At 64.7% G+C, this 20,427-nt stretch overlaps 4 protein-coding genes across 4 annotated transcripts; 2 read left to right on the forward strand and 2 right to left on the reverse strand.

Moving 5' to 3' along the window:
- Positions 1-491: 491 nt before the first annotated feature.
- Positions 492-2,388, forward strand: AMSG_02750 (uncharacterized protein; the record flags this gene model as incomplete). Its single annotated transcript, XM_013905137.1, has 1 exon — positions 492-2,388. One exon carries the CDS (start codon positions 492-494, stop codon positions 2,364-2,366), a length of 1,875 nt encoding a protein of 624 aa, XP_013760591.1. The 3' UTR covers positions 2,367-2,388.
- A 1-nt stretch (position 2,389) lies between these two features.
- AMSG_02751 (adenine nucleotide translocator) lies at positions 2,390-3,957 on the reverse strand. Its single transcript, XM_013905138.1, has 2 exons — positions 3,692-3,957; positions 2,390-3,219 (listed from the first exon to the last, which is right to left on the reverse strand). The coding sequence occupies exons 1-2, from the start codon at positions 3,933-3,935 to the stop codon at positions 2,438-2,440; spliced, it is 1,026 nt and encodes a 341-aa protein (XP_013760592.1). The 5' UTR covers positions 3,936-3,957; the 3' UTR covers positions 2,390-2,437.
- Positions 3,958-4,088: 131 nt separating this feature from the next.
- On the reverse strand, positions 4,089-17,906 carry AMSG_02752 (cytoplasmic dynein 1 heavy chain 1; the record flags this gene model as incomplete). The annotated part of the gene is made up of 1 exon (XM_013905139.1): positions 4,089-17,906. One exon carries the CDS (start codon positions 17,904-17,906, stop codon positions 4,089-4,091), a length of 13,818 nt encoding a protein of 4,605 aa, XP_013760593.1.
- Positions 17,907-18,615: 709 nt separating this feature from the next.
- On the forward strand, positions 18,616-20,370 carry AMSG_02753 (ribosomal RNA small subunit methyltransferase A; the record flags this gene model as incomplete). The annotated part of the gene is made up of 1 exon (XM_013905140.1): positions 18,616-20,370. One exon carries the CDS (start codon positions 18,616-18,618, stop codon positions 19,573-19,575), a length of 960 nt encoding a protein of 319 aa, XP_013760594.1. The 3' UTR covers positions 19,576-20,370.
- Positions 20,371-20,427: the final 57 nt, after the last annotated feature.

Genomic DNA, 20,427 nt, shown 5'->3' on the forward strand with positions numbered 1-20,427 from the left:
AAGGACGACCGCCACCACCACCACGCGACTCACCCCCACCCCCCCACCCCACACACACACCACACACTATGTCCTCCGCCTCCCCACCCTCCACCTCCCTCACCCCGCTGTGCAATCAACTCCTCGCCACCCTCGAGGCGGCCACCTCGTCCTCGTCCCTAACCGTCTCGCCGCCTCCCACTTCCTCGCCCGAGTCAAAGCCCAAGCCTGAGCCTGAGCCCAAGCCTGAGTCCAAGCATGAGCCTGAGCCCAAGCATGAGCCTGAGCATGAATTGAGCTTGTCGGTTGTCCATCCATCGTCACACACTCGTGCCATGTCGCTTGTCTCGCGCTTGCTGGCTGCTGCTGGTCGCGGTGCCGGATCGAGTCTGACGCCCCCGTTGCTCGCTGCTCTCGATGTTGCTGATGCCGCTACGGGCGTCCTTGCTGCATTGGCTGCCTCGCCGCGGCACTCCAGGCCTGACACTCCTAATGGGTCACTTGACACTGCCATGACTGTCTTTCGTGCCGCAAGCGCTAGGCTTGTGGCCGCAGTTAATGCCGACGCCGCCACTATGCCTGATGAGGCGCTGTCGCTGAGGGCAGGCCTTCAGGCGCTGCAGGCGCTGACCGAGGACGCGCTGGCGTTGCTGGCGCACAGCCTACCATCGTGCCCGCAGTCGGTCCGAGCCGGCTTGGAGGACATTGCTACCGAGCTGGCGAGCGGCGCCTCGCGCGTACTGGCTCTCTGCCGCCAGTCAGCAGGTGGCGCGTCGCCTGCGGCCATGCACTCGGTCGCTGTGGAGGCGCAAGTCAACGATGTCATCGATGTCTTTGTCCGCATTGCCCACGCGCTTAAGGCATTTGTTGACCAGCCGGAGCTCTCTTCCACCCGCGCTGCAGTCCTTGGCGCTGCCAACGCGCTCCACGCCGCGGTTGACGCCTGCGAGCTCCTCAATCCGGCTCCTATCGCGCCGCTTCTTGTCCTGCACCCTTCGCGCCCGGCGTCGCGCGCTGCTGCCGCCGCCTGCGCCCCGCTCCATGCCCGTCCTGCAAGCGTCCTCATCGACGCGCTCGACGAGCTGGCGGCAGCAGTCAAGGCGTCGGGCGAGTGGCAGGCCGTCAACATGGCGGCATCACACTTTCTCGCTACCTACGCCGCACTCTCGACCGCGCACGTGGCGCAATCCCACGATCTGGTCTCGCCGGCCGTCAACGACGCGGTTGTGGCTGTTGCTGGCGCCGCCACCAAAATCGCTACTACCCGCGACTGCGAGTCGTCCGACGCCATTGTCGCCTTTCACTCTGCTTCTGCCCGCGTTCGCGGCCTCCTCCTCCCGCTGCCTGCACCGCAACCAACTCCAGTCGTCGTCGCGCAGCCTGGCGTCGATGCTTTTGCCACGCCGCCTCCGCCTCCGTCCTCGCCTCCGTCCTCGCCTCCGTCCTCGCCTCCGTCCTCACGCCCGGCCTCGCCTCCGCCGGACGTCGCGCTCTCGCTCCCGCCGCGCCCGCTGACCCGGACCGCAGGCTGCCTCCCGCTCGCCCTCGAGATCGAAGACCAGTTGGGCAACCTGCACCAGGTCTCTCATCCCGAGCGGCGGAAAGAGACGCTCGCCCAAGCACTCCGCCTCCAGTATAGCGTGCTCGAGCTGGTGGCGCAAGTCGGAGCCGCCCACCACGTTGCACCTAGGTCGGTCATGGCACCAACACCGCAGCCGAGCTTGCAAGCCCACACCGCACGGACTGAACTCTACACTGCCGCCCTCGTCGCCGCCGACGCGGTCAAGAACGCCATCGCTGCCTGTGTCTCGGGCTCAGTCCACTTTCCGCGCTCGCGCAAGCTCGCCAACGCTGCGCTCGAGGAGCTCAAGGGCGCCATGGCCCAACCGGTGGCGGTCGAGCCCGAGCCGGTTCACCCAAGCGCTCTCGACCGTCTCGCAGTCTCGCCGTCGCTCGAGGCGTGCCAGATCACCTCGCGCGGCTCCAAAGCCGCCGATGCCCGCCAGCTCGCCACCACATGCAAGAACATGGTGGCTGCGCTCGCCGCCGGCGAAACGGACGAGCTCTTCTCGGCGCTCACCCGCGACGTCAACGCCGCCATCTCGCAGCTTCTCTCGTCGATGAGCAATCCACTGGGCCTCAGCTCGGCGCCAGGGCCGCGCGTCCACGGCGTCAAGCGCGAGCGCAGGCTCTCCGCACTCTCCTCGGACGACATCCCAGGCTCGTTTCTAGTCATGGACGCCACCGACGCCGCTGGCCGCCTCGTCTCGCACGCCGAGGCCGCGCATCGCGCCGGCGTCGGCACCACCCCCGACGGCGACGCCCTCTTGGGGCCGGTTCTCGACGCCATCAGCGCTGTCGAGTCCCACTTCAACAGGCTACAATAGCAATAGGCAATACCATCATCTGCTGCACAATGTTCGTCTTTGATGGGAGAGGGAAAACAGTGTGGGAGTGCTTACTCCTCGAGCTTGCCGTACTTGAGGTTGACGTAGGCAGCCTTGAGCTCGTCGAAACCGACAAGGACAAGAGCACCGGCGAGGCCACGGAGGACGTTCGAGCCGGCACCCTTGAAGAGGGCGGCGACACCCTCCTCCTTGAGGATCATGTTGAAGGCGCCGATCGACGACTTGTACTTGTTGGCGTTCTCGCCACCCGAAACCATCATCATGCGGCGACGGATGGTGTCGATCGGGTACGCGGCGATACCGGCGACGGTGGTCACGGCGTAGCCGAGGCCGAACTTGGCGAGGAAGCCGAGGTCCTTCATCATCGGGGCGACAGTGTCGAAGATGCCGAAGTAGGCACCGCGGTAGATGATGATACCGACGCACGAGATGACAAAGCCGTTGTAGACGCCACCCTTGAACCAGCCAGACTTGGCCGCGGTCTTGCGGATGCAGTCAATGGTACCGGTGAACTCGCGCTTGCCGCCAGTGCCGACATCGACAGCAAGCCGCGTCCGGGCAAAGTCGAGCGGGTAGACAACGAGGAGCGAGGTGGCACCAGCGGCACCGCCAGACGCGACGTTCGAGTAGAGGCGCATGCCGAACGAGGCATCCTTCTCCACCTTGAAGATCTGCTTGTAGCGCTCCTTGAACATGAAGTTGAGGGCCTGGGTCGGGAAGTACCGCATGACGTTGGCCATGTTGCCACGCCAGAAGGCGGCGACACCCTGCTCCTTGGGCACACGCACGAGGCAATCCATGATGCCCTTGTACTCACCCTGGGCCTTGGCAGCTGTCATTCCACCATACCGTCGCCATTGGGGTGAGTCATTCGTCCGCCTGCCCAGCCCTGCCATTCCCTCGCGAAAAACGGCCGCAGCATCCCTCCAAACGGGGGAAAGGTCCACGACTGCCCACGGGCAAGCTGCACGCAGCCTGGCAGACACGCTCTCACGCGCTGCAACACGCACCACCACCTTCCATGCAGTGCCCCTACCGCACTACATCCCTGCGGCAGGGAGTAGCAGTGCACCAAGGCGGCGGCTGGGGTGGAGGGGGGGGGGGGAGGGGGCGGTCCCAAGCGGCAGTGGAGGCAAAAAATAATCTCTCTCCCTCCATCCACAAACGCGTCAAGCGGGACAGGCCAGGGGGGGGGGGGTCTGTGGACAAGGGTGCCCAGGCGGGTGTATGACCAAGCGGGAGGAGAGAGGGAAGGGGGAAAGGGGGGGAGCGGGAGGGGAGGGGGGAACTGGCTGTGGACGTACCCGCGGACTCGCCCTGGTTCTGGAGGAGGAGCTTGATGCGCTCGATGGGGGCGGCGATGGTCTTGGAGATGGCAGCAGCGGTACCACCGAGGAGGAAGTCCTCGGCACCGTTCAGCTTGCGCGACTGCTTCTTCTTCTCAGCGCCGGCAGCAGCGACAACCTGGAACGAGGCCTTGGCCGACGGCATGGCCGTGGTCGCGAACGACGACGGCATGGCCGTGTACGACGAGATCGACGAGAACATTGTTCAATAAACTCGAGAGGGGTGCCAAATCGCCGAATGCTGAACTCGTTCTCGCTCGCCCGACCGGCCGACTCCGGCCGACCGACTGCCCAACTCGCGCGAGTCGGGTCGACTCAAAGTCTCCATTTCCCGCCCCTATTTTTTGGCTTTCTGTCACAGATCGCTAGCAAGGATTGCCACGCCGGCCTGGTAGTACTCGGCGCTTGGCGTATCCACTGGCTTGGCCAGCTGAAGCTCAAGGAGGAGCTGCCGCCGCGACGCGTCAAGGTAGAGCGGGGCGATGATGACAGCCGCTGCCGCCGGGGCCTCCACCGACTCGCGGTGCTTCCAGCTGAAGATCATGGTCGGGAGCGCGTTGCGCGGCGAGGACGAGAGCTCCAGGCCCGAAGTCGCAACCGGCCAATGCGCGTTGTCTGCTGCAAGGTCTAGCATGGCAAACGACTGGTCGTCAAGCCGCGCCGCCGATCCGGGCGCCACCGCAAGCACGAGCTCCTCCAGCGGCCATCCGCGTGACTGCGCCGCGTACTGCCGCGACGCCGTGATGTACGCCTCGGGTGAAAAGAGCCGGCCAAGCCTGAGCCCCGTCTTGCCGCACTCGGCAGCCGGATCGTGCGCTACACGCCCGAGCTCGCTCAGTCGTTCGCCCAAGTTGGCCACAAACGCCGCCACAGACGTGTCTGGAGGAATCGGGTACGCCCGCCACGAGCCCGGCACCACCCCTGTTGACAGGTCGTCCACCAGACCGCGGAGGTAGTTGGTCACCTTGACCTCGCCCACGCAGTAGCGTGCCACAGACTGCAGGTCACCCATGACTGTCGCCTTCAGCTCCAGCGCACGCGAGACCTCACGCTCCAGGCACCGGTACAGCGGGTTGAGCATCGCCTCCTGATCCAACGCCATCGGCTTGAGCGGCGGCGTTACGTCCGCCAAGCCTGTCCGCCACCGCTCAGCCGCGCTGCCAAGCTCGCGCATCCACGCTGGAGCACCAGCGCTTCCGCTATCGTCCTCAGCAGCTGTTAGCACAAGGTCGTCGTCCGCGACTGCCACCAGCTTGCGCGCCGCCGCCACCAACGCCTCGCCCTTGGCAGCAAGTACCACATTCTCGGCGTTGGCCGGCAGCCCCAGCCAGGCAGGTGTCTGCGAGTCAGGAAGCTCGCGGACAAACGCCGTGAAGTGCGCCTTGACACTGGCATTCGCCGGAAACGCGAGCCCGGCCTCGAGCCCGGGCGAGCCCGGCGTGATGAGCCACCCGCCACCCAGAAGCTGCGGCGTGAGCAGCGTCTCCACAAACGCGCCCAGCAGCCGCCCGTCAAACTCGTTGTCGATCCGTCCGCCGTACACACACACCGCCAGCAGCGTCGAGAGCGCCGCCCAAGGAATCTCGCCCTCGCCGCGCTCGCCCACCCAGTAGTCGACAGATGCCAGCGCAGACCGCATGTCGGCGTCGTTGAACTCGTACGACTGTGCAAAGCCAAGCGGGAGGTAGGCCAGCCGCTCCTGAAGGAGCGCGTGAAGCCATGCTACCAGAAAGTACAGCTTGGCCCGCGAAGGACTCGCCCCATCAAACCGCTCCACGTCGATCGACGCCAACGACCGCGTCAAATTAGCCTTGATTCCGGGCGGTGGCTCAAAGACAAAGACCCGTGAGATCCGCAACAAGTTGGCCGGCAAATTATCCGACACCTCGCCGGTCATAAAGACACGGAACGAGGCCTTGGCCTCCAGCGCATGAATCTTTTTCTCCAGCTGAACAAGCCAGTTGGGCGCAAGGTGCACGTTCTTAAGCAGGACCCATGTGCCCGAACGTGCCGCTGCTGCCACGGCAGCCTCGGCTGCCGCAAAGCCCTCCGGTGACCCAATCGCAATCGACGCGCACGAGACGCCAGCAGCCGCCACAAGATCATCCACCTTGCCCGACGCGTCGTGTCCGGGCCGCGAGACAAGAAGCAGCGGATTCGCCGGCCCCACCTGGCTCTCCACCACCTGACCGAGCTCAAGCGCACCGGGCTCGAGAAAGGCCGCGCCAAACACCGCAGCCACAAACAGCCGCAGCGCCGCGAGCAGGCGGTCCGGTCGCGCCACCTTGATCGCCACAAGATGCAGAAACGCTGCCCGCGCACCGCCTAGTCCACTCCCGCTCGCGGTAAGCATCGAGCTCGGCAGCTGCCGCTCGGCAGGCACAGACAGGTCAGTCAGCGCCCCACTTGACAGCAGCGCCGGCAGCGTCGGTGCATACCACTCGAGCGATGCAAGATCCGCTAGACTCGTCGCAGGACTCTCAAACGCCGCAAGCGCGTCCGCAGGCAGCGGCGTACCCGCGGCGTTGAGCCGGAGCTTGGCGAACTCAAACGCGAGGACCAACTTGTGGTCATTGAGCAAGCCGGCCTCAACCCGGCTGTACAGCGTGTCAAACAGAGCACCCAGTCGTGCGTCCAGCCGTGCCGTAGCCTCGCTCGCATCCAGCGGAACAGCAAGAACGTAGTCAAACGCGGTGAGGAAGAACGCGAGCGAGTACTGGTACAGCGGCGCAAGGGCTGCCAACCGCTGCAAGCAGAAGAAAATGGCTGCAGACGCCGACGCCATCGGCGAGTACGTCTCTTCCACAGCCGCAACCTCGGCCATGACCACGTCCGCGTCCGCTGCCTTGGACGCAATGTCCGCCGCATCGGCCTTGAGCGACTCGAGTGAGGTCACCACCGCGTCGTTGTCCAGAAGCGAGCCCTCGGCCGACGACAGAGTCTTCAGCAGTTGCGCCTCCATCGCCCGCAGCTTGACTCGGAACTCGCCTTGGACCTTGAGCAGCTCGGCACGCTTGGCGTCGATGTCTGGCCGCTCAGACTTGAGAAGCCGCGAGAGGCACTGCGACGAGAGTGACGCCGGCGTCACCGTAAAGTTGACAAACGTGACCCGCGAACAGAGGTCGGGCGCAAAGTTGAACGAAGGGTCGCGCGTCGCAAGGAAGAGCGAAAACGCCGGAGAGTAGTCAATGTCCTGGTCGCCAAGCTGGATAAGCACACGCCCGCCGACCCGACGCAGCTCGCGGTTGAGCACGGGATTGATGACCGGATCGTACGCCTCCACATCCTGCAGCAGCAGCGGCGTTCCAAACCGCAGCGCTGCCTCGAGGTGCTTGAGAAAGTTGGGATCGAGGAACGACGACTTGACCATCCGCGACGACGCGTTTGCCGCGCACACAAACTCAATGCCCTGTCCAGCAGGATCGATAATGAGTGGGTACCGGTTGTACTTGTTGAGCATGATCGCGTTGAGCGTGCAGAGCGAGTCGACAGGTAGGCCGAGCTCTTGCCAGGCCAGCTCCTCCGCCGGCGTCGCCAGCAGCGCGTTGAGGTCGAGGCTGGCGTCAAACGGAATCCGTGCACTCTGCAGCGCCGACGACCACGCCGTCACCAGTGCCGCCCGGAACGAGGCGTCAAACACTCCGCCATACGCCAGCATCGACGCTGCCAGCAGAATGTCGCCCGTCACAGATGCCAGCTGTGCGTCAAACGCCGCTGCCTCCTCAGACCACCGCACCTTTTCGGTCGAGAGCGAGGCCAGCAGTCGCGTCGATCGCTCCACCTTGGTCGCTGTCTCCTCCAACTGTGCCGCAATCATCTGCGTCTCGGCAATGAGCGCCGAGTACTCGTCCTTGTACTGCGCAATCGACGCTTCCAGCGTCGAAATTGTCGCATCCAGCGTAGCCTGCTTGGCAAGCATCGCCTCGGCCTCGGCCTCGTACTTGGCCAGCTCCGCCCGAAGCGGCTCCACGCGGTGCAGAATATCCGAGTACTGCACAATGGCCCGGAACCACTTGCACAGCGGGCCGCACGCTTGCGACGCCTTGTTGATAACCTCCGGCACAAACTCGGGGTCCTCCAGGTACTTGCCCATCAGCTTGGCCCGCAGCGGCGGCGCAATCGTCTCGGCGTCAAACGAGATGATGTCCGGGATAAACGTCCGCCCGGCCATCAGCTTCTTGATCGCCTTCCACGACAGGTCCGTCGCGCCGAGGAGCGACGCCACGGCCTCCATTGTCTTCTTGATCTTTGATGGCGGGTTGGCCAGCGCGCGGACTTCGTCGAGATGCCGCTTCTTGATGCCCTTCACCGCGGCCTCGGCCGACCGCACCATCGGCTCTGCTGCGTTCAGGTCCGCGAGCGCCACCTTGCGCTGTGCTTCCACCTCGACAAGCTTCTCAGCAACCTGCGCCGCAATTATCTCCGAGTCGGCCTTCTTCAGCTCCGCCTCCTGTTGGTCTACCACCATCTGCTTCAGCTTGGCCTCGGCAAGCTCATTCTTCTCCGCGAGCGTCAACTTGGTTGTCGCCAGCGTCGACTGCAACTCACGGATCGAAGACTCGGTCTGGATAAGCTTGTCAAGCCCGTTGGTGAGGTGCTCCTGCTGCTCGGTGAGGCTCGAGTGCCGCTCGCTGTGCAGGGCGGTGTAGTGCTGGATAGCGTCCAGAAAGTGCCGCGGCGTGATGTGGGTGTGCGTGGCATGCGGCGTGGCAGCAAGCGTGTTGGCCGCCACCGTCGCCGTCGCATGGACCGAAACAAGCGTCGAAGCAACAGCTGCCAGCGCGCCCTCACCACCCTCGTCGTCGTCGACCAGCGTCAGCACGCTCTCCAGCGGCGCAAGGAACTCCTCCGCCACCACCTGCAGCGCAGACCTCGACCAGTCGCCGAACCAGTCGAGAACGCACCGGTTGAACAGCGCCGGCGAGGTCGACGACCGGTTCTCAAACCCGCCGCCCGCAGGGTTCATCGTAAACACCACATGCAAGTTGTCGATGATCTGGTTGGTGAACCATTCGTAGGCCTCGTCGTCTGACTCGATGAGGTCACCGGCCGCCAGCGCCGCGTCCTTGGTCTGGGTCATCAGCGCGTTCCAGTCCTCGCCTTCAAACAGGCCTGGGATCTCGCCGTTGGCCAGCAGCGTGTTCATCCGCTCGAGGAAGCCCGTGTCCTTGATGTTCGACTCGTCAAAGATGAAGCAAATCTTCTCGCAGTTTGCACCCGCCCGGCTCAGCACCGTTCGCAAGTCCTCGTCAAAGTCGTCGCCCGAGTACGCGTTCGAGCCGCGAATGGTAAAGACAGAGAGACCGTTCATCCAGGCCACAAACCGTGACAGCACCGTCTTGCCGGCGCCAGACTGCCCGATCAGCAGCAAGTGACCTTGCTTCTGGTGGAAGACGCGATCAATGCGAAGAATGTGGTCCAGCACCTCGTCAAAGAGCACCAGCCGCACGTCGAGCTCCTCCTCGCAAAAGACCCGGAGCTTGGCATTGACAAACGCCCGAAGTTCGGCCCGCTCCACACTCTCGTAGTGCTTCGAGAGCCACGACGAGAACAGGATCGGCCGCGCAAGCGACAACGCCAGCGCCTCCTCGTCCATGATGCTGCCCATGTGCTTGGCCGCCACCGCGTCGAGCGTGGTGTCGGTCCACTGAGCCTCGTCCGGCGAGACGAGCCGGTCCTGGAACAGTCGCAGGCCTTCGTGTGCCCAGATGCGAAGAGCGTCGCCGAGCGTCGGCGACCTCGGCGCGGCAAGCAGAGCGTCGTGAAGGCCGCGGACCCAGCGCGTGAGCTCGCGCGGTGAGTAGATGTAGTGTTGCTGTGCGTCAGGCGTAAACTTGGCCTGTGAGAGCGTGTAGAACTCGACCATACAGTGAGTGAGCGGCTCCCAGTGAGGAGCGAGCGCAGGGTGTGGCTTGAGCAGCGCCCGCGCAAAGGTGCCATAGATCTGGACCAGCGAGTCGTACGCCGGGTAGTCGCAGAGAACCAGCGGCGCGTGCCGCAGGAACCGGTGGGTTAGCGGCGTCCGGCCCGGGTCTGTTGGCGGGTTGCACGCACCCACAAACTGAATCCGCGCCAGCGAAATCCACGCCATGTCCGACGTTCGCCAATACCCGTTGTGCTCCACAAGCTGACGCAAAAAGGTGATGACCGCCTGCGTCCCATACGCGTCTGGCGTCGGGAGGTTGATCTCGTCGCAAAAGACCACAATCCACTTGTCTGGAGCCGTCGGCGCGAGCACAAGCCCTCCTGCGGTCCGCGTCACCGTGCACTTTTGGTGGAGCGTCGAGAGAACGAGCTCAGGTGAGGTCGCCGCCGAAAAGTTGATCGGACAAACCTCATAGTTGGACGCCTTACGGAGCGTCGAGAAGAGCGTCATCGTCTTACCCGAGCCCGGTGGCCCACACAGCAGCAACGGCTTGTGCTGCGCCATCCACGCAAACAGTACGTCGACGTGACGAGTCGTGTCGACCGTCTGAATGACGGTCTTGCCGATGGCCGACGGTGCGACGTCAACGCGTGGGACGTGCGAGGTCCACGGCGTCCATGCCTCGCCACCGCGCACAGAGAACGCTGCCTCGTAGTCGATGATTGGCGCCGCGTCGGGCGGAAAGACAAGATCGAGCTCGCGCTGCGCTGCGCAGTGCTTTGCGAGCCAGTGCGAGAATGCAACGCGGTCCGAAATCGGCGCCGAGCCCGACAGCGCCCACACCAGCGCGTAGAGGAACTTGCACCGCAGGTAGCTCGCCACGCGTGCTGCAGGCAGCGCAAAGTCGGGTGACTTGGCCTGCGCCGCGACTACTGTCGCTACACCCGCGTCCAGGAGCGAAAAGAATGCCGAGAGCACACGGAACCGCGTGTAGTCCATGACATGGCTGTACTCCTCGGCGTGATCAAGGGCCGCAGGGAGCAAGTTCGCCAGCAGCGGCCCAAACACCTCGGCTGCTGCTGCCTGCAGCGCCATCGCTGCTGGCGTCGCCTTAAGGTCGTGGTGCGAGGTGACAAGCTGCGACCGGAGCGACGAGAGGTAGTGCGCAGAGACCATCGGGAGCGAGAGTGTTGATGCCGAGAACCAGACCATGCCTGTCCGCGAGACCGTGGCAAGTGTAGCGTGCTCGAGGTCCTGTACCTCAAACATGATACGGGTGTTCGACGGAAGTGCCAGCCGCTCGCCGTTGGGCAGCGTGAGCAGCTTGTTGTCGTCGAGCAGCGAGTTCATGTTCTCCACCCACTCCGGATCGACATCGCCGTCGAAAATGATCCAGTGCCGTGCCGACCGACCAAGGGTGCCACTCGCAGGCTCACCTTTGTCGTCGCCGCTTGCCACACTGTCATCATCGTTGCCAGCCGCAGCTTCGGCTGCCGCCTCCTTGGCCGCCGCCGCCGCCGACGCCGTTGAACTGATGATTGCGCGCAGCGTGTGAGTGAGCAGGCCGTCGCGCCACTCACGGGTCGTCGGGTCCAGCGAGCCGTACAAATCGTCCTTGTGGATGGCTTTGGGGTCGATGACGTACGCGTGGCATGAGGTTTCCGGCTCCAGAATCTCGTACGCGGCGAGCAGCGTCCGCCACGCCGACGACTTGCCCGAGCCGGCCGGACCGACAAGCATCACGCCGTGATTGAGATTGAGGATCGAGTGGAGCTGAAGAATCTTGTCGAGCCACGTTCCGCCGCCGGAAGCGCTCACTTCTGGATTCAGAGCTGCGTCCGAGAGTACGTAGTGTGACGCGTCGGCGGCAGAGGTGATGGCAGCCACAAGGGCAGCACGGTCCGGTTCCGGCAGCGCAGCCGCTGGGAACACGTCCGAGAGCAGCGAGTGAAGGAGCGGAATGTCGGGTGCTACGAGCTTGGGGATAAGCGTCTCGCAAATAGATTGCAGCAACACGTCCTGCTCAAACTTGGTGGCGTCCAAGCCGGGCCCGTTGTCGCCGCCGGCAATGAGCCGCTGGCGCTTGATGTTGCCTGCCGAGACAAGGACAGACTTGAGTGAGCGAAGGCCAAAGTCGTAGTGCGACTGCTCCGAGAGTTGCTCGTGGCAGAGCTTGAAAAGCGGCACCACCTTGCCGGCGAGTCGCTCGGCAGTGGCAAAGCCCTGCGAGAAGAGCATGACCTGCCCGATGAGCTCCTTGTCCGGCACGGTCATGGCCATAGGGCGGAAGAGCTGCTTGAGGTTGTCCGGCAGGTTGGACCGCCCAGCGTAGCCCGGATTCATGGTGATGAAAATGCCAACGTCTTGCGAGAGCGGAACCGACGAGCCGAGGAGCTGCACCCGCTCTGCGCCGGCTTGCAGCGTCAGCTGGATGGTCTGGATCTGCTGCGAGACGGCCGAGAGCATGCGTTCGGCGAGCCGGTTAAATTCGTCAAAGCAACCCCAGGCGCCGACCTGGCAGAGGCCCACAAAGATTCGGCCCATGGCCTGGACATCAAAGTTCTCGTCGCAGCAAAAGACAAGCACAAAGCGGCCGAGCTGGGCGCCGAGCGCCTTGACAGACTCGGTCTTGCCGGTTCCGGCGGGGCCAAACGGCGCGCCGCCGAGTCGCTGGTCAAGCGCCTGAGTGAGCGTGAGGTAGCATCGGTCAGTGAGCGGAGTGGTGACGAGCTTGGACTGGACTCCGAGGTACTCAAAGCCGTACACAAACTCGGCGTTGGCCATGGCGACAGTGAAGCTGCTAGTCACCGGTGTGGCCTCGTCGCTTGAGAGGTAGAAGCGCATGGTGTTGAGCCAGGCAAACGGGAGGCTCTCGCGGTCGTAGCCAGATCCGCTGGTGAGCGCCGGCTCGGCGCCCAGCGTCCGCAGCATGTCGCGCTGGTGGACCAGCTCGGTAATGAGGTGCTCAAACTTCTTGCGGGTGTTGACCGGGTGTGGATCGAGGACTGATGCTGCCAGGTAGCCCAGTAGCTTCTGGATGTCGTCGCCGATGCCTGTGTTCGGCGCCGCGCCGCTCATCAGGTTGGCCTCGACGGTGGTGGTAAAGTAGACTTGCGCCGCGAGGGTAAGGATCTGGTCCGGGTAGGCAGTCACCCAGGCAAAGTACAGGTTGTCGCTGTCAGCTTTTGTACCTTCCGCACCAACAGCTGCCATGGCGGCTGGCAGCTCGGCGACGGCGTCTTGCAGTGCAAGCGCCAGCGTTTCCTTCATCTCGGTCTCGAGCGCGCGGAGCCAGTCGTTGATGCGGGCGTGGGCGGTGGTCTCAAGCGGGTGTGCAAAGGGCACAACCTCGCCCGACGACGAGACCATGGCAGTGAGAAGGGTATCGGAACCGGGCTCTGTCTCCAGCGACGCGATGCCGGCAAACATTTTCTTGAGGTGCTTGACGATCTTGCTCAGGTCGTCCGAGTTGCCGATGATCTCGAGCAAGTCCTCGTCGCCCACAAAGTAGAAGCGCGGAAACGACGCACGCTGGCGCTCGAGGTACTCGCCAAGCGCCTTTTGGACGGCAGTAAGTAGCGAGCCGAGACGATCAAGAAGCGGCGCGAGCTCGTCGTTGCCGAGCACATCCAGGAAATCCGGGTTCTTGGCGGTCCGCTTCATGAGCGAGAGGAACTCACTGTTGATGGTCTTGAACTTGGCAGCCTCCTTGGGAAGGAGGACACGAATGTCGGCCGAGCCGGTAAAGATGCCTTCGAGGTAGACCCAGCGACGCTGGACGTCGAGCCAGGCATCAAGCGTCTCACGATGGGTGTAGAGTCGGTCCTCCCACAGCGAGGCCTCGTCGGCAAAGACCTTAAAGTACGGCGATGCACGCATAGACGAGAGCGAGCTCAGGTGCTCCATCATCTTGGCAAAGAGATCGTCCCACCCGCGGATGAGCCGGGTCTTCCCGCCTTGGTAGGCCACCATGTCAAAGACGTACTCGGACCAGGTCTCCTTAACTTCGCGCAGAAACTCGGCGAGACCACGCTCGCCCTGAGCAATTGTGAGCAGCGCGCGGACGGTCTTTTCGTGGGCAAGCAAGTCGACGCCCCACACGTGGCCGAGAGTAAGCTTGCGGCTGGAGCGCGGCCACTTGGCCGCCGGCTCGCCGAGCTCGGCGGCGAGCTGCCGCCAGTGGCGGTCGAGAAGTGCGTCGGAGCAGAGCGCGTCGATGAGTGGCATGGCGGCCGTGTAGCGGAGGACGCCAGCGTGGGTAGCGCCCCACGGCTTGAATGCCTTGACCTTGGGCGGCATGGCGGTGAGCGCGGCGCCGAGTTCGTCGAGCGTCTTGCGGAGCTTGCGCGGCTGGACAGAAGCAAAGACCTGTTCGCGCGCCTCGTCAAGCGCAGCCCACACATCGCGGAGTGCGCCCCAGACTGAGCGCTGCTCGGCGAGCTCGGCGGCCATGGCGGCCAGGGCCGGCGGCTCGGTCGCCGGCGGCATGTCCAGTGCATCGCGCCCTGCATTGAGCGCGGCGTAGGCCTGAACAAGACTTCCCACCCGCTGGGCAAAAGTGTCCAGTGTGACAAGCGCGGCGGCAGGAGCGGCAGTCGGCAGTGGCGCCGACTCGGCCCATTCGGCCGTGAGCGCACCAAGCGCGGATGCATAGGTCGCAGTGAGGCTGTTGACCGCCCGGCGAAGCGTCGGCGTGGCGTCGGCGAGCGCCGTGGCGCGCCGGCTGAGAAGCTGCGAAAAGGCCGAGAACTCGCCCTCCAGCGCCTCGGTGGGAGAGGTGGTGGCAAGTGCAGCCTCGAGGCCCGGCAGCTCGGCGAGAGCAGTGCTGGTAGCGTTGAGTGAGGCAAGCGTCGCCGCCCGCACACGGACCGATCGCCGGAGGGTGTGAAGGGTGAGAACAAAGTCGAGGACGGCCTGGGTGTCGGAGGCCTCGAAATCGCCGGCCTCGAGTGTTGCCCGGTCGGCGGCAAGGCTCTCGACGAACGCGTTCTGGTCAGCAGAGAGGTTGGCGACGCAGTTGGCGCCGAGCTCGCGAAGCGTGTCGGTGTACTTGGCGGCAATCTTCGACTTGAGACCCGACGCGTCGAGGGTGATGACGCCAAACGAGGTTGTCGGCGGCAGCGCCTTCAGCGTAGCGGCATCAGCCGCCACGTTTGCGAGCACCTTGCGCCACGCACCGTAGTTGGCGCCGAGCTTCTCGGTGAGTTCCGGAATGGAGACCTCCCAGAGCGCGGCGTATGGGGCAAAGGCGTGGCGGGCGTCGCGGAGCAAGGCAAGCGCGTCGTTGATGACAGCGTAGGCCTGGCGGACTCGTGCAGGCGGAACCGCGGCGAGGACGCCTGAGAGGATATTGTCATCCGATGCGCCGTTGACAGCGAGCGCCGGCAACGAGTTAAAGTGGGTCAGGAACGTGTTGAGTGTGGTGGTGAGCGTGGTCCGGAGAGAGGTGAGCGACGGGACCGGATGCGGCTCGCGCGGATTCTGAAGCACAGCGTGGACGGAGCCAAAGGTAGCAGGTGCCTGGGTCGCGTCCGAGCTGGCAAACGCAGTGTCAAAGCTGACAACGCCATCAAAGCCAGCGCTGAGCGAAGCCGCATCGGAAAGGCCCGAGGCGACGGCGGCGACGTCAGCCAGTGAGACGCCGGACGCCGCGGCGACAGCGGCAAACGAGTTGCTGCCGCGCACAGACGAGGCCGCCGCCGCCACTGTCCACACCGCCAGTGCGTCAGCGACCCGAGAAGCTACGCCGGCGACAATGCGGCTGTTGAGCCAGTCGACAAAGCCGTGGAGGTTGCGGAACCGAGCCTCCGAGGCGAGCAGGCTGTCCACGACAGATTGCATGGTCTCGACGACTTGCAGCATGGCCGGCCACGTAAGTGGGACGACCGCAAGCGACTCCAGCGCCGGCAGAAGCTCCTGGCGGTAGGCTGTGGTGAGCTCGTTGGCCGCATCTTGAAAGTCTGTGACAGCAGCGCTGAGGTCGGCGGCAAAGACGGCAAGCCGCGTTGCGCCGGCCTCCCACTTGAGGTTGAGCGCGCCGGCGAGGACGGCGTGGACAGCGAGGCGCGGTAGAGCAACCAGCGGGGCAAGGTGCTCGTCGAGCGCGGCCGAGGCCGCGGCATAGTCGGCGAGGGTGGTAGCAAGCGAGGCTGCGTAGGTGTGGACCCGGCGGATAGCGCGCGCGCCCGATGCAAGCTCCTCAGGCAGCGCGAGACCAAGGACCGAGGTGAGAAAATCGTACTCGGCGAGAAAGGTGGTGTGCGAAGCGTCAAAGGTGACACGCAGCGTTGGCGACGGCGAGAGCGAGACGTCGAGGACTCGGCCCGAGGTGGCAAAGCCGGCGCTAAGGGTGGCGGCGACCCACGCCGAGACAAGCGGCTCGGTGTCGAGCGCGGCGTCAAGCGCGTCGAGCGCAGCTCCCAGCTCGGCGCCCTGGTCCGACGCATCCGCCCATTCGGGGCCGAGCACTGTAGACAGCCGCGAACGGGCGGTAGTGGCGGCGGTAGCGGCCTGGCAAGCGTGAAGGACGGTTCCGGAGAGCGGCGGAATGTGGCAGAGGGTGGCGCAGGCGCGGGCATCGTCAATGGCCTCGTACGGCGAGGCGGTGGTAGCTGCGGCGAGGGTCGCAACATCGCGGGCTACCGCGGCCTGGAACGCGAGTGCGTGTGAGTTGAGGAGTTGCGCGATGCTTGGACGAAGGGCTGCGAGGCGCTCAAACTTGGCATAGTACCGAAACATCGCAGTCGACGACGAGGCCGCGGTGAGCGCGGCAGCGAGGTGCGAGAGGAGCGTGGCCTCAACCCGGGCAACGCCGGCCTCGTAGACGCCAAGCGCCTCCTCCAGCGAGACGTCGCCGTCGGGCGAGAGGTCAAGAGGGCGCATGAGAGCGCGGGCGTCGTCAAAGGCGTCTGTGAGTGACGACGCGAGGTCGACTGCAGTCTCGACCGGTGCCACGGCCGGGGTGACGGTGCGGACGGCGGTGCGAAGCTCGTTGTGCTCTGCGCGAAAAACAGAGAGCGCCGCGACGCGGGCCTCGAGCGCAGCATGCTCTTTGGTGACCCGGATGGGCAGCCGCTGCTCCTCAGGATTGCGGCGAATGCGCGCGACTTCGCGGATGAGATCCTTGTATTCGGTGACAAGGTCGTCCCACTCGGCAAAGACCGCCGTGGCGTCGCGCATAAGCGCCGCAAACTCGTCATATGGCAGGAGCATAAGCGAGCGAGCGTGAAGAATGTCAAGCATCTGCGCGTTGAGGTCGCGCGAGAGCGCCTCGGCGAGATGGAGGGCGCGGAGAAGCGGATACGCGGTGTTGCGCACCTTTTTGAGGTGGGCAAAGATGAGCTGCAGCGCGTCGGCAACGTTGGAGAGCGAGGTGGCGCCGAGGAGCGCGTTGAGCGGGAACTCTTTCATGAGCAAGTTGTTCGAGTTGACTTCAGAGAACGCGGCCTGGAGCTTGGTTTCCGACTCGAACGAGACGGTGACCGAGTAGCGCTTGGCGTACTTGAGCGTCTCGAGCGTCATGACGATCGGCGGCGTGGCGAGCGTGTCGGCGAGAGCCAGGCATGCCGCCTCCTTGGCGAGCCAAAAGTTGATTTCCTGCAGTGTCGTCCCGCTCCACGAGTCGCGAGTGAGGAGCGTGACCTTTTGGATCTCGGTGATCCAGCTCTGCGCCGTCTCCTGCAGCTCGTCCAGAAACTCGCCCGACTTTGCGAGCGATCCGAGGTCGGTCACTTCCATCCGCTTGCCTGTCGACATGCACTTGGCAAGTGTTGCCGCAATCTGAGGGTGAGGTGGGAGGTGCGGCTGTGGAATCTGGAGCTCCTGCGAGAGGTGCGAGAGCGAGAGCTTGAGCGTGGTGAGTGCTGTCGCCGCGCCCGAAGTATTGTCGCCAGCGCCTCGCCCACGCCCCGCCCGGTTTCCGCCACTTCCCGACGGCGACCGCAGATACGATGTAAGGTGCGGGTCGAACGTCGCATCGAGGAACGACGCCAGCGTCGCCGCGGCTGCGCTTGGCCCGCTCGTTGCCGGCGCGGGGAGGAGACAGGTCAGCAGTTGCGTGCCCGGCGATGCGTCCTCGCGCAGCGGCGAGGTCTTGACCACAACAAGCGTGCCCGAGTCGGACGCCCGATCCGGCGCGAGTGCCGTCGCGGGCGTGAGGCCAAAGGCATACGAGCCGTCGCTCCCGAGCCACGCAAAGAGCGCCACCAGCGAGTCGTCGCAGCAGAACTCGGTGACGGCAGCCACAGCCGGTCCGGACATAGCCTCAGCAGTCGGTAGAGCCGGACCGCCGAGTGCGGTCGGCAGCATGACGCCTACAGTGAAGGGGAGGAAGGGGGGGAGGGGGGGGGGGGGGGGGGCGTACCGAGATAGTCCAGCAGGGGTGCCAAGCTTGGCGGGACAGGGCTGTTGGGTGCAGCCATTGCACAGGTTTTGTGGGGGGGGAGGTGTGGGTGGTATGGGTATGGGTATGGGGGGGTGGGATGAAGGGGGGGGGTGGAGTGCTTGGGCTGGTGCCACGACCTGGTGCTACGACGCAGGTGGTGGTGGCGGCGCGGGCGCGAGTTGTCAGCGAAAGGCGGCGGCCAAGGTGGGCGGCGGCGGGAGGGTGACGGCGATGGCTGGCCCAGTGCGAGTAAACCCATTTCGCGGAGGGGCAAATTTTCGCCCACCGGTAAGGTTATCCTGGCGGCACTGACTCGTTTAACTTACCTTGTGCCGTGTTCTCGGTGATCACGCAGGCCAGAGTACAGCATGTGCGGCCCCCCATTGCACCGCGGTGGGTGGCATGTTTGAGCTCATCAGCATACCACTGTTGAGCTCGGGCACGGAATTTGTTTACATCGGAGGAAGAGCGTCCGAGCTCACCTCCGCCCCTTCTTATCTTTTTGCCTCGGTGGCGACCCACCGTCGCTCGTCCCTTTGACGGCTGGCATCCTCCATCCTCCAGGTAGTTGCAGTGCTCCTCACTCGCCCCCCTCCTCCTCCACGCACACACACCCAGTCCTCTCAAGTCACCATGGCAGGACGGCGACTCCCGGGCCTGGCTTCAGTCTCGGACCTCATTCGGCTGTACAAGCTCTCGACCCGCAAGGCGCTCTCGCAGAACTTCATCCTCGACACCAACGTGACCGACAAGATCGCCCGGGCGGCGCTCGCTGGCCACAACCTCAACGCGACGCAGGTGGTGGAGGTCGGTCCAGGCCCTGGCTCGCTCACCCGATCGATGCTGGCACAGGCGCCGGCTCGAGTCACGGTGGTCGAGAAGGACGATCGGTTCCGCGGCTCACTAGTGGCTCTGGCAGAAGCCGTGGGCGGCGCGCCGGCGCTCGACGTCATCATCGGCGACATGGCCCAGGTCGAGCCGGCCCGGATCCGTACCGATTCAGCTGCCGCGCCAGAGCTCGCCCTCGTCGGAAACCTCCCGTTCAACGTCGCCACACCGCTGACGGTGGGCTGGCTGGGTGACATGGCTTCCTGCTCCGGCCTCTTTGCCAACGCGCCAACCGCACGCGCGTCGATGACCCTAATGTACCAGGCCGAAGTTGGCCAGCGGCTGACCGCTGCACCTGGTGAGCCCGGCTACTCGCGCCTCTCGGTCCTTGCCGCAGCTTGCGCCAACGCCAAGGTCTTGTACACCTTTGCGCCCACTATCTTTGTCCCGCCGCCCAAGGTCTCGGCCTCGGTCGTCCGCTTCGTCCCGCGGCCCGACGCCGTGCTCTCACCAGCCATCGTCGCCGCCCTACAGGACGTCACCCGCGTCGGCTTCTCGCTTCGTCGCAAGACGCTCCGCAACGCCATTAAGCGCGCGCCCGACGCATGGCGTGCCCCTGTCATCGCCGCTGTCGAGGATGCCGGCCTCGCATCTCTGCGCGCCGGCGACGTCCCGGTTGCTGCCTGGCTCGATCTTGCCCGCGTCGCCGCCGCCTTCACCACCACCGCCGGCACAGTCGCTCCTACAGCCTCTGCAGCCCAATAGATCCACTGGTGGTCGCCCGATGCGCCAGTGCATCGCCGCGCGGTCCTGCTCTGTAAGCCTCGGCTGCGCAGTGCCGAACAACACGCACCGCCTCACTCTGTCCTCCACGCACGCACACACACTCGCGCCCACACACGCCGCAATGGAAACAAGGATGCCGCCGTAGCCTGGCGGTAGCGATGCTGCTACATGGTTGCTGCGCCCAGATGCCGCGCCAGCAGAAACTCGGTTGACGCCTTAGGCCTGCCACTGCTTGGTCTCGCCTCCTGGGCCGGCCAGCTGGCTCAGCTCCCGGCCGAACCAGATCCGACGCTCTCTTTGCTTGGTTTTCGGCGACGAGGCTTCGGGTAGGGGTCAATAGGTCCAACGTTAACGTAAGCAGATGATGCTACTCCAGATGAAACTCGGGCTCAGTCACCATCGCATATCACAGAGAAGCTGTCCTCCTTGTTCATCAAGCCGGTGCCCGCTCTTTCGCTCCGCCCCTGCACATTGGCCTATCGCGGATCATTGCCCTCGACAACATGCTGTACGAGTTCTTGAGCCTTGTTCCCTACCTCGGCCTCATGATGATCCACGTGTTCTTTCTCGCCGAGTCGTCAAGCTCGCCTAGGCCCGCTGATGTCCACGAGAGAAGCCTTGACCTCCAGCGCCAGATCCGCAAGTCCTGGCCTCAATCGCCATCGGTTGCGCCACGCCCGTCATGGCCATCGAAGCCGTCCTCCGTCGCCAACGTTCCTCTCTCCTCGCTCCGGGCCCATCCAGTACAGCATGACGACAAAGGTTGTTCCTCAAACAGGTGATGGGGGGGGGGGGGGGCGGTGTGGCGTGCCAGCCAGTCGCCACCGGCAG

Source organism: Thecamonas trahens (assembly GCF_000142905.1).
Source record: "Thecamonas trahens ATCC 50062 unplaced genomic scaffold supercont1.10, whole genome shotgun sequence".
Lineage (NCBI taxonomy): Eukaryota > Apusomonadida > Apusomonadidae > Thecamonas > Thecamonas trahens.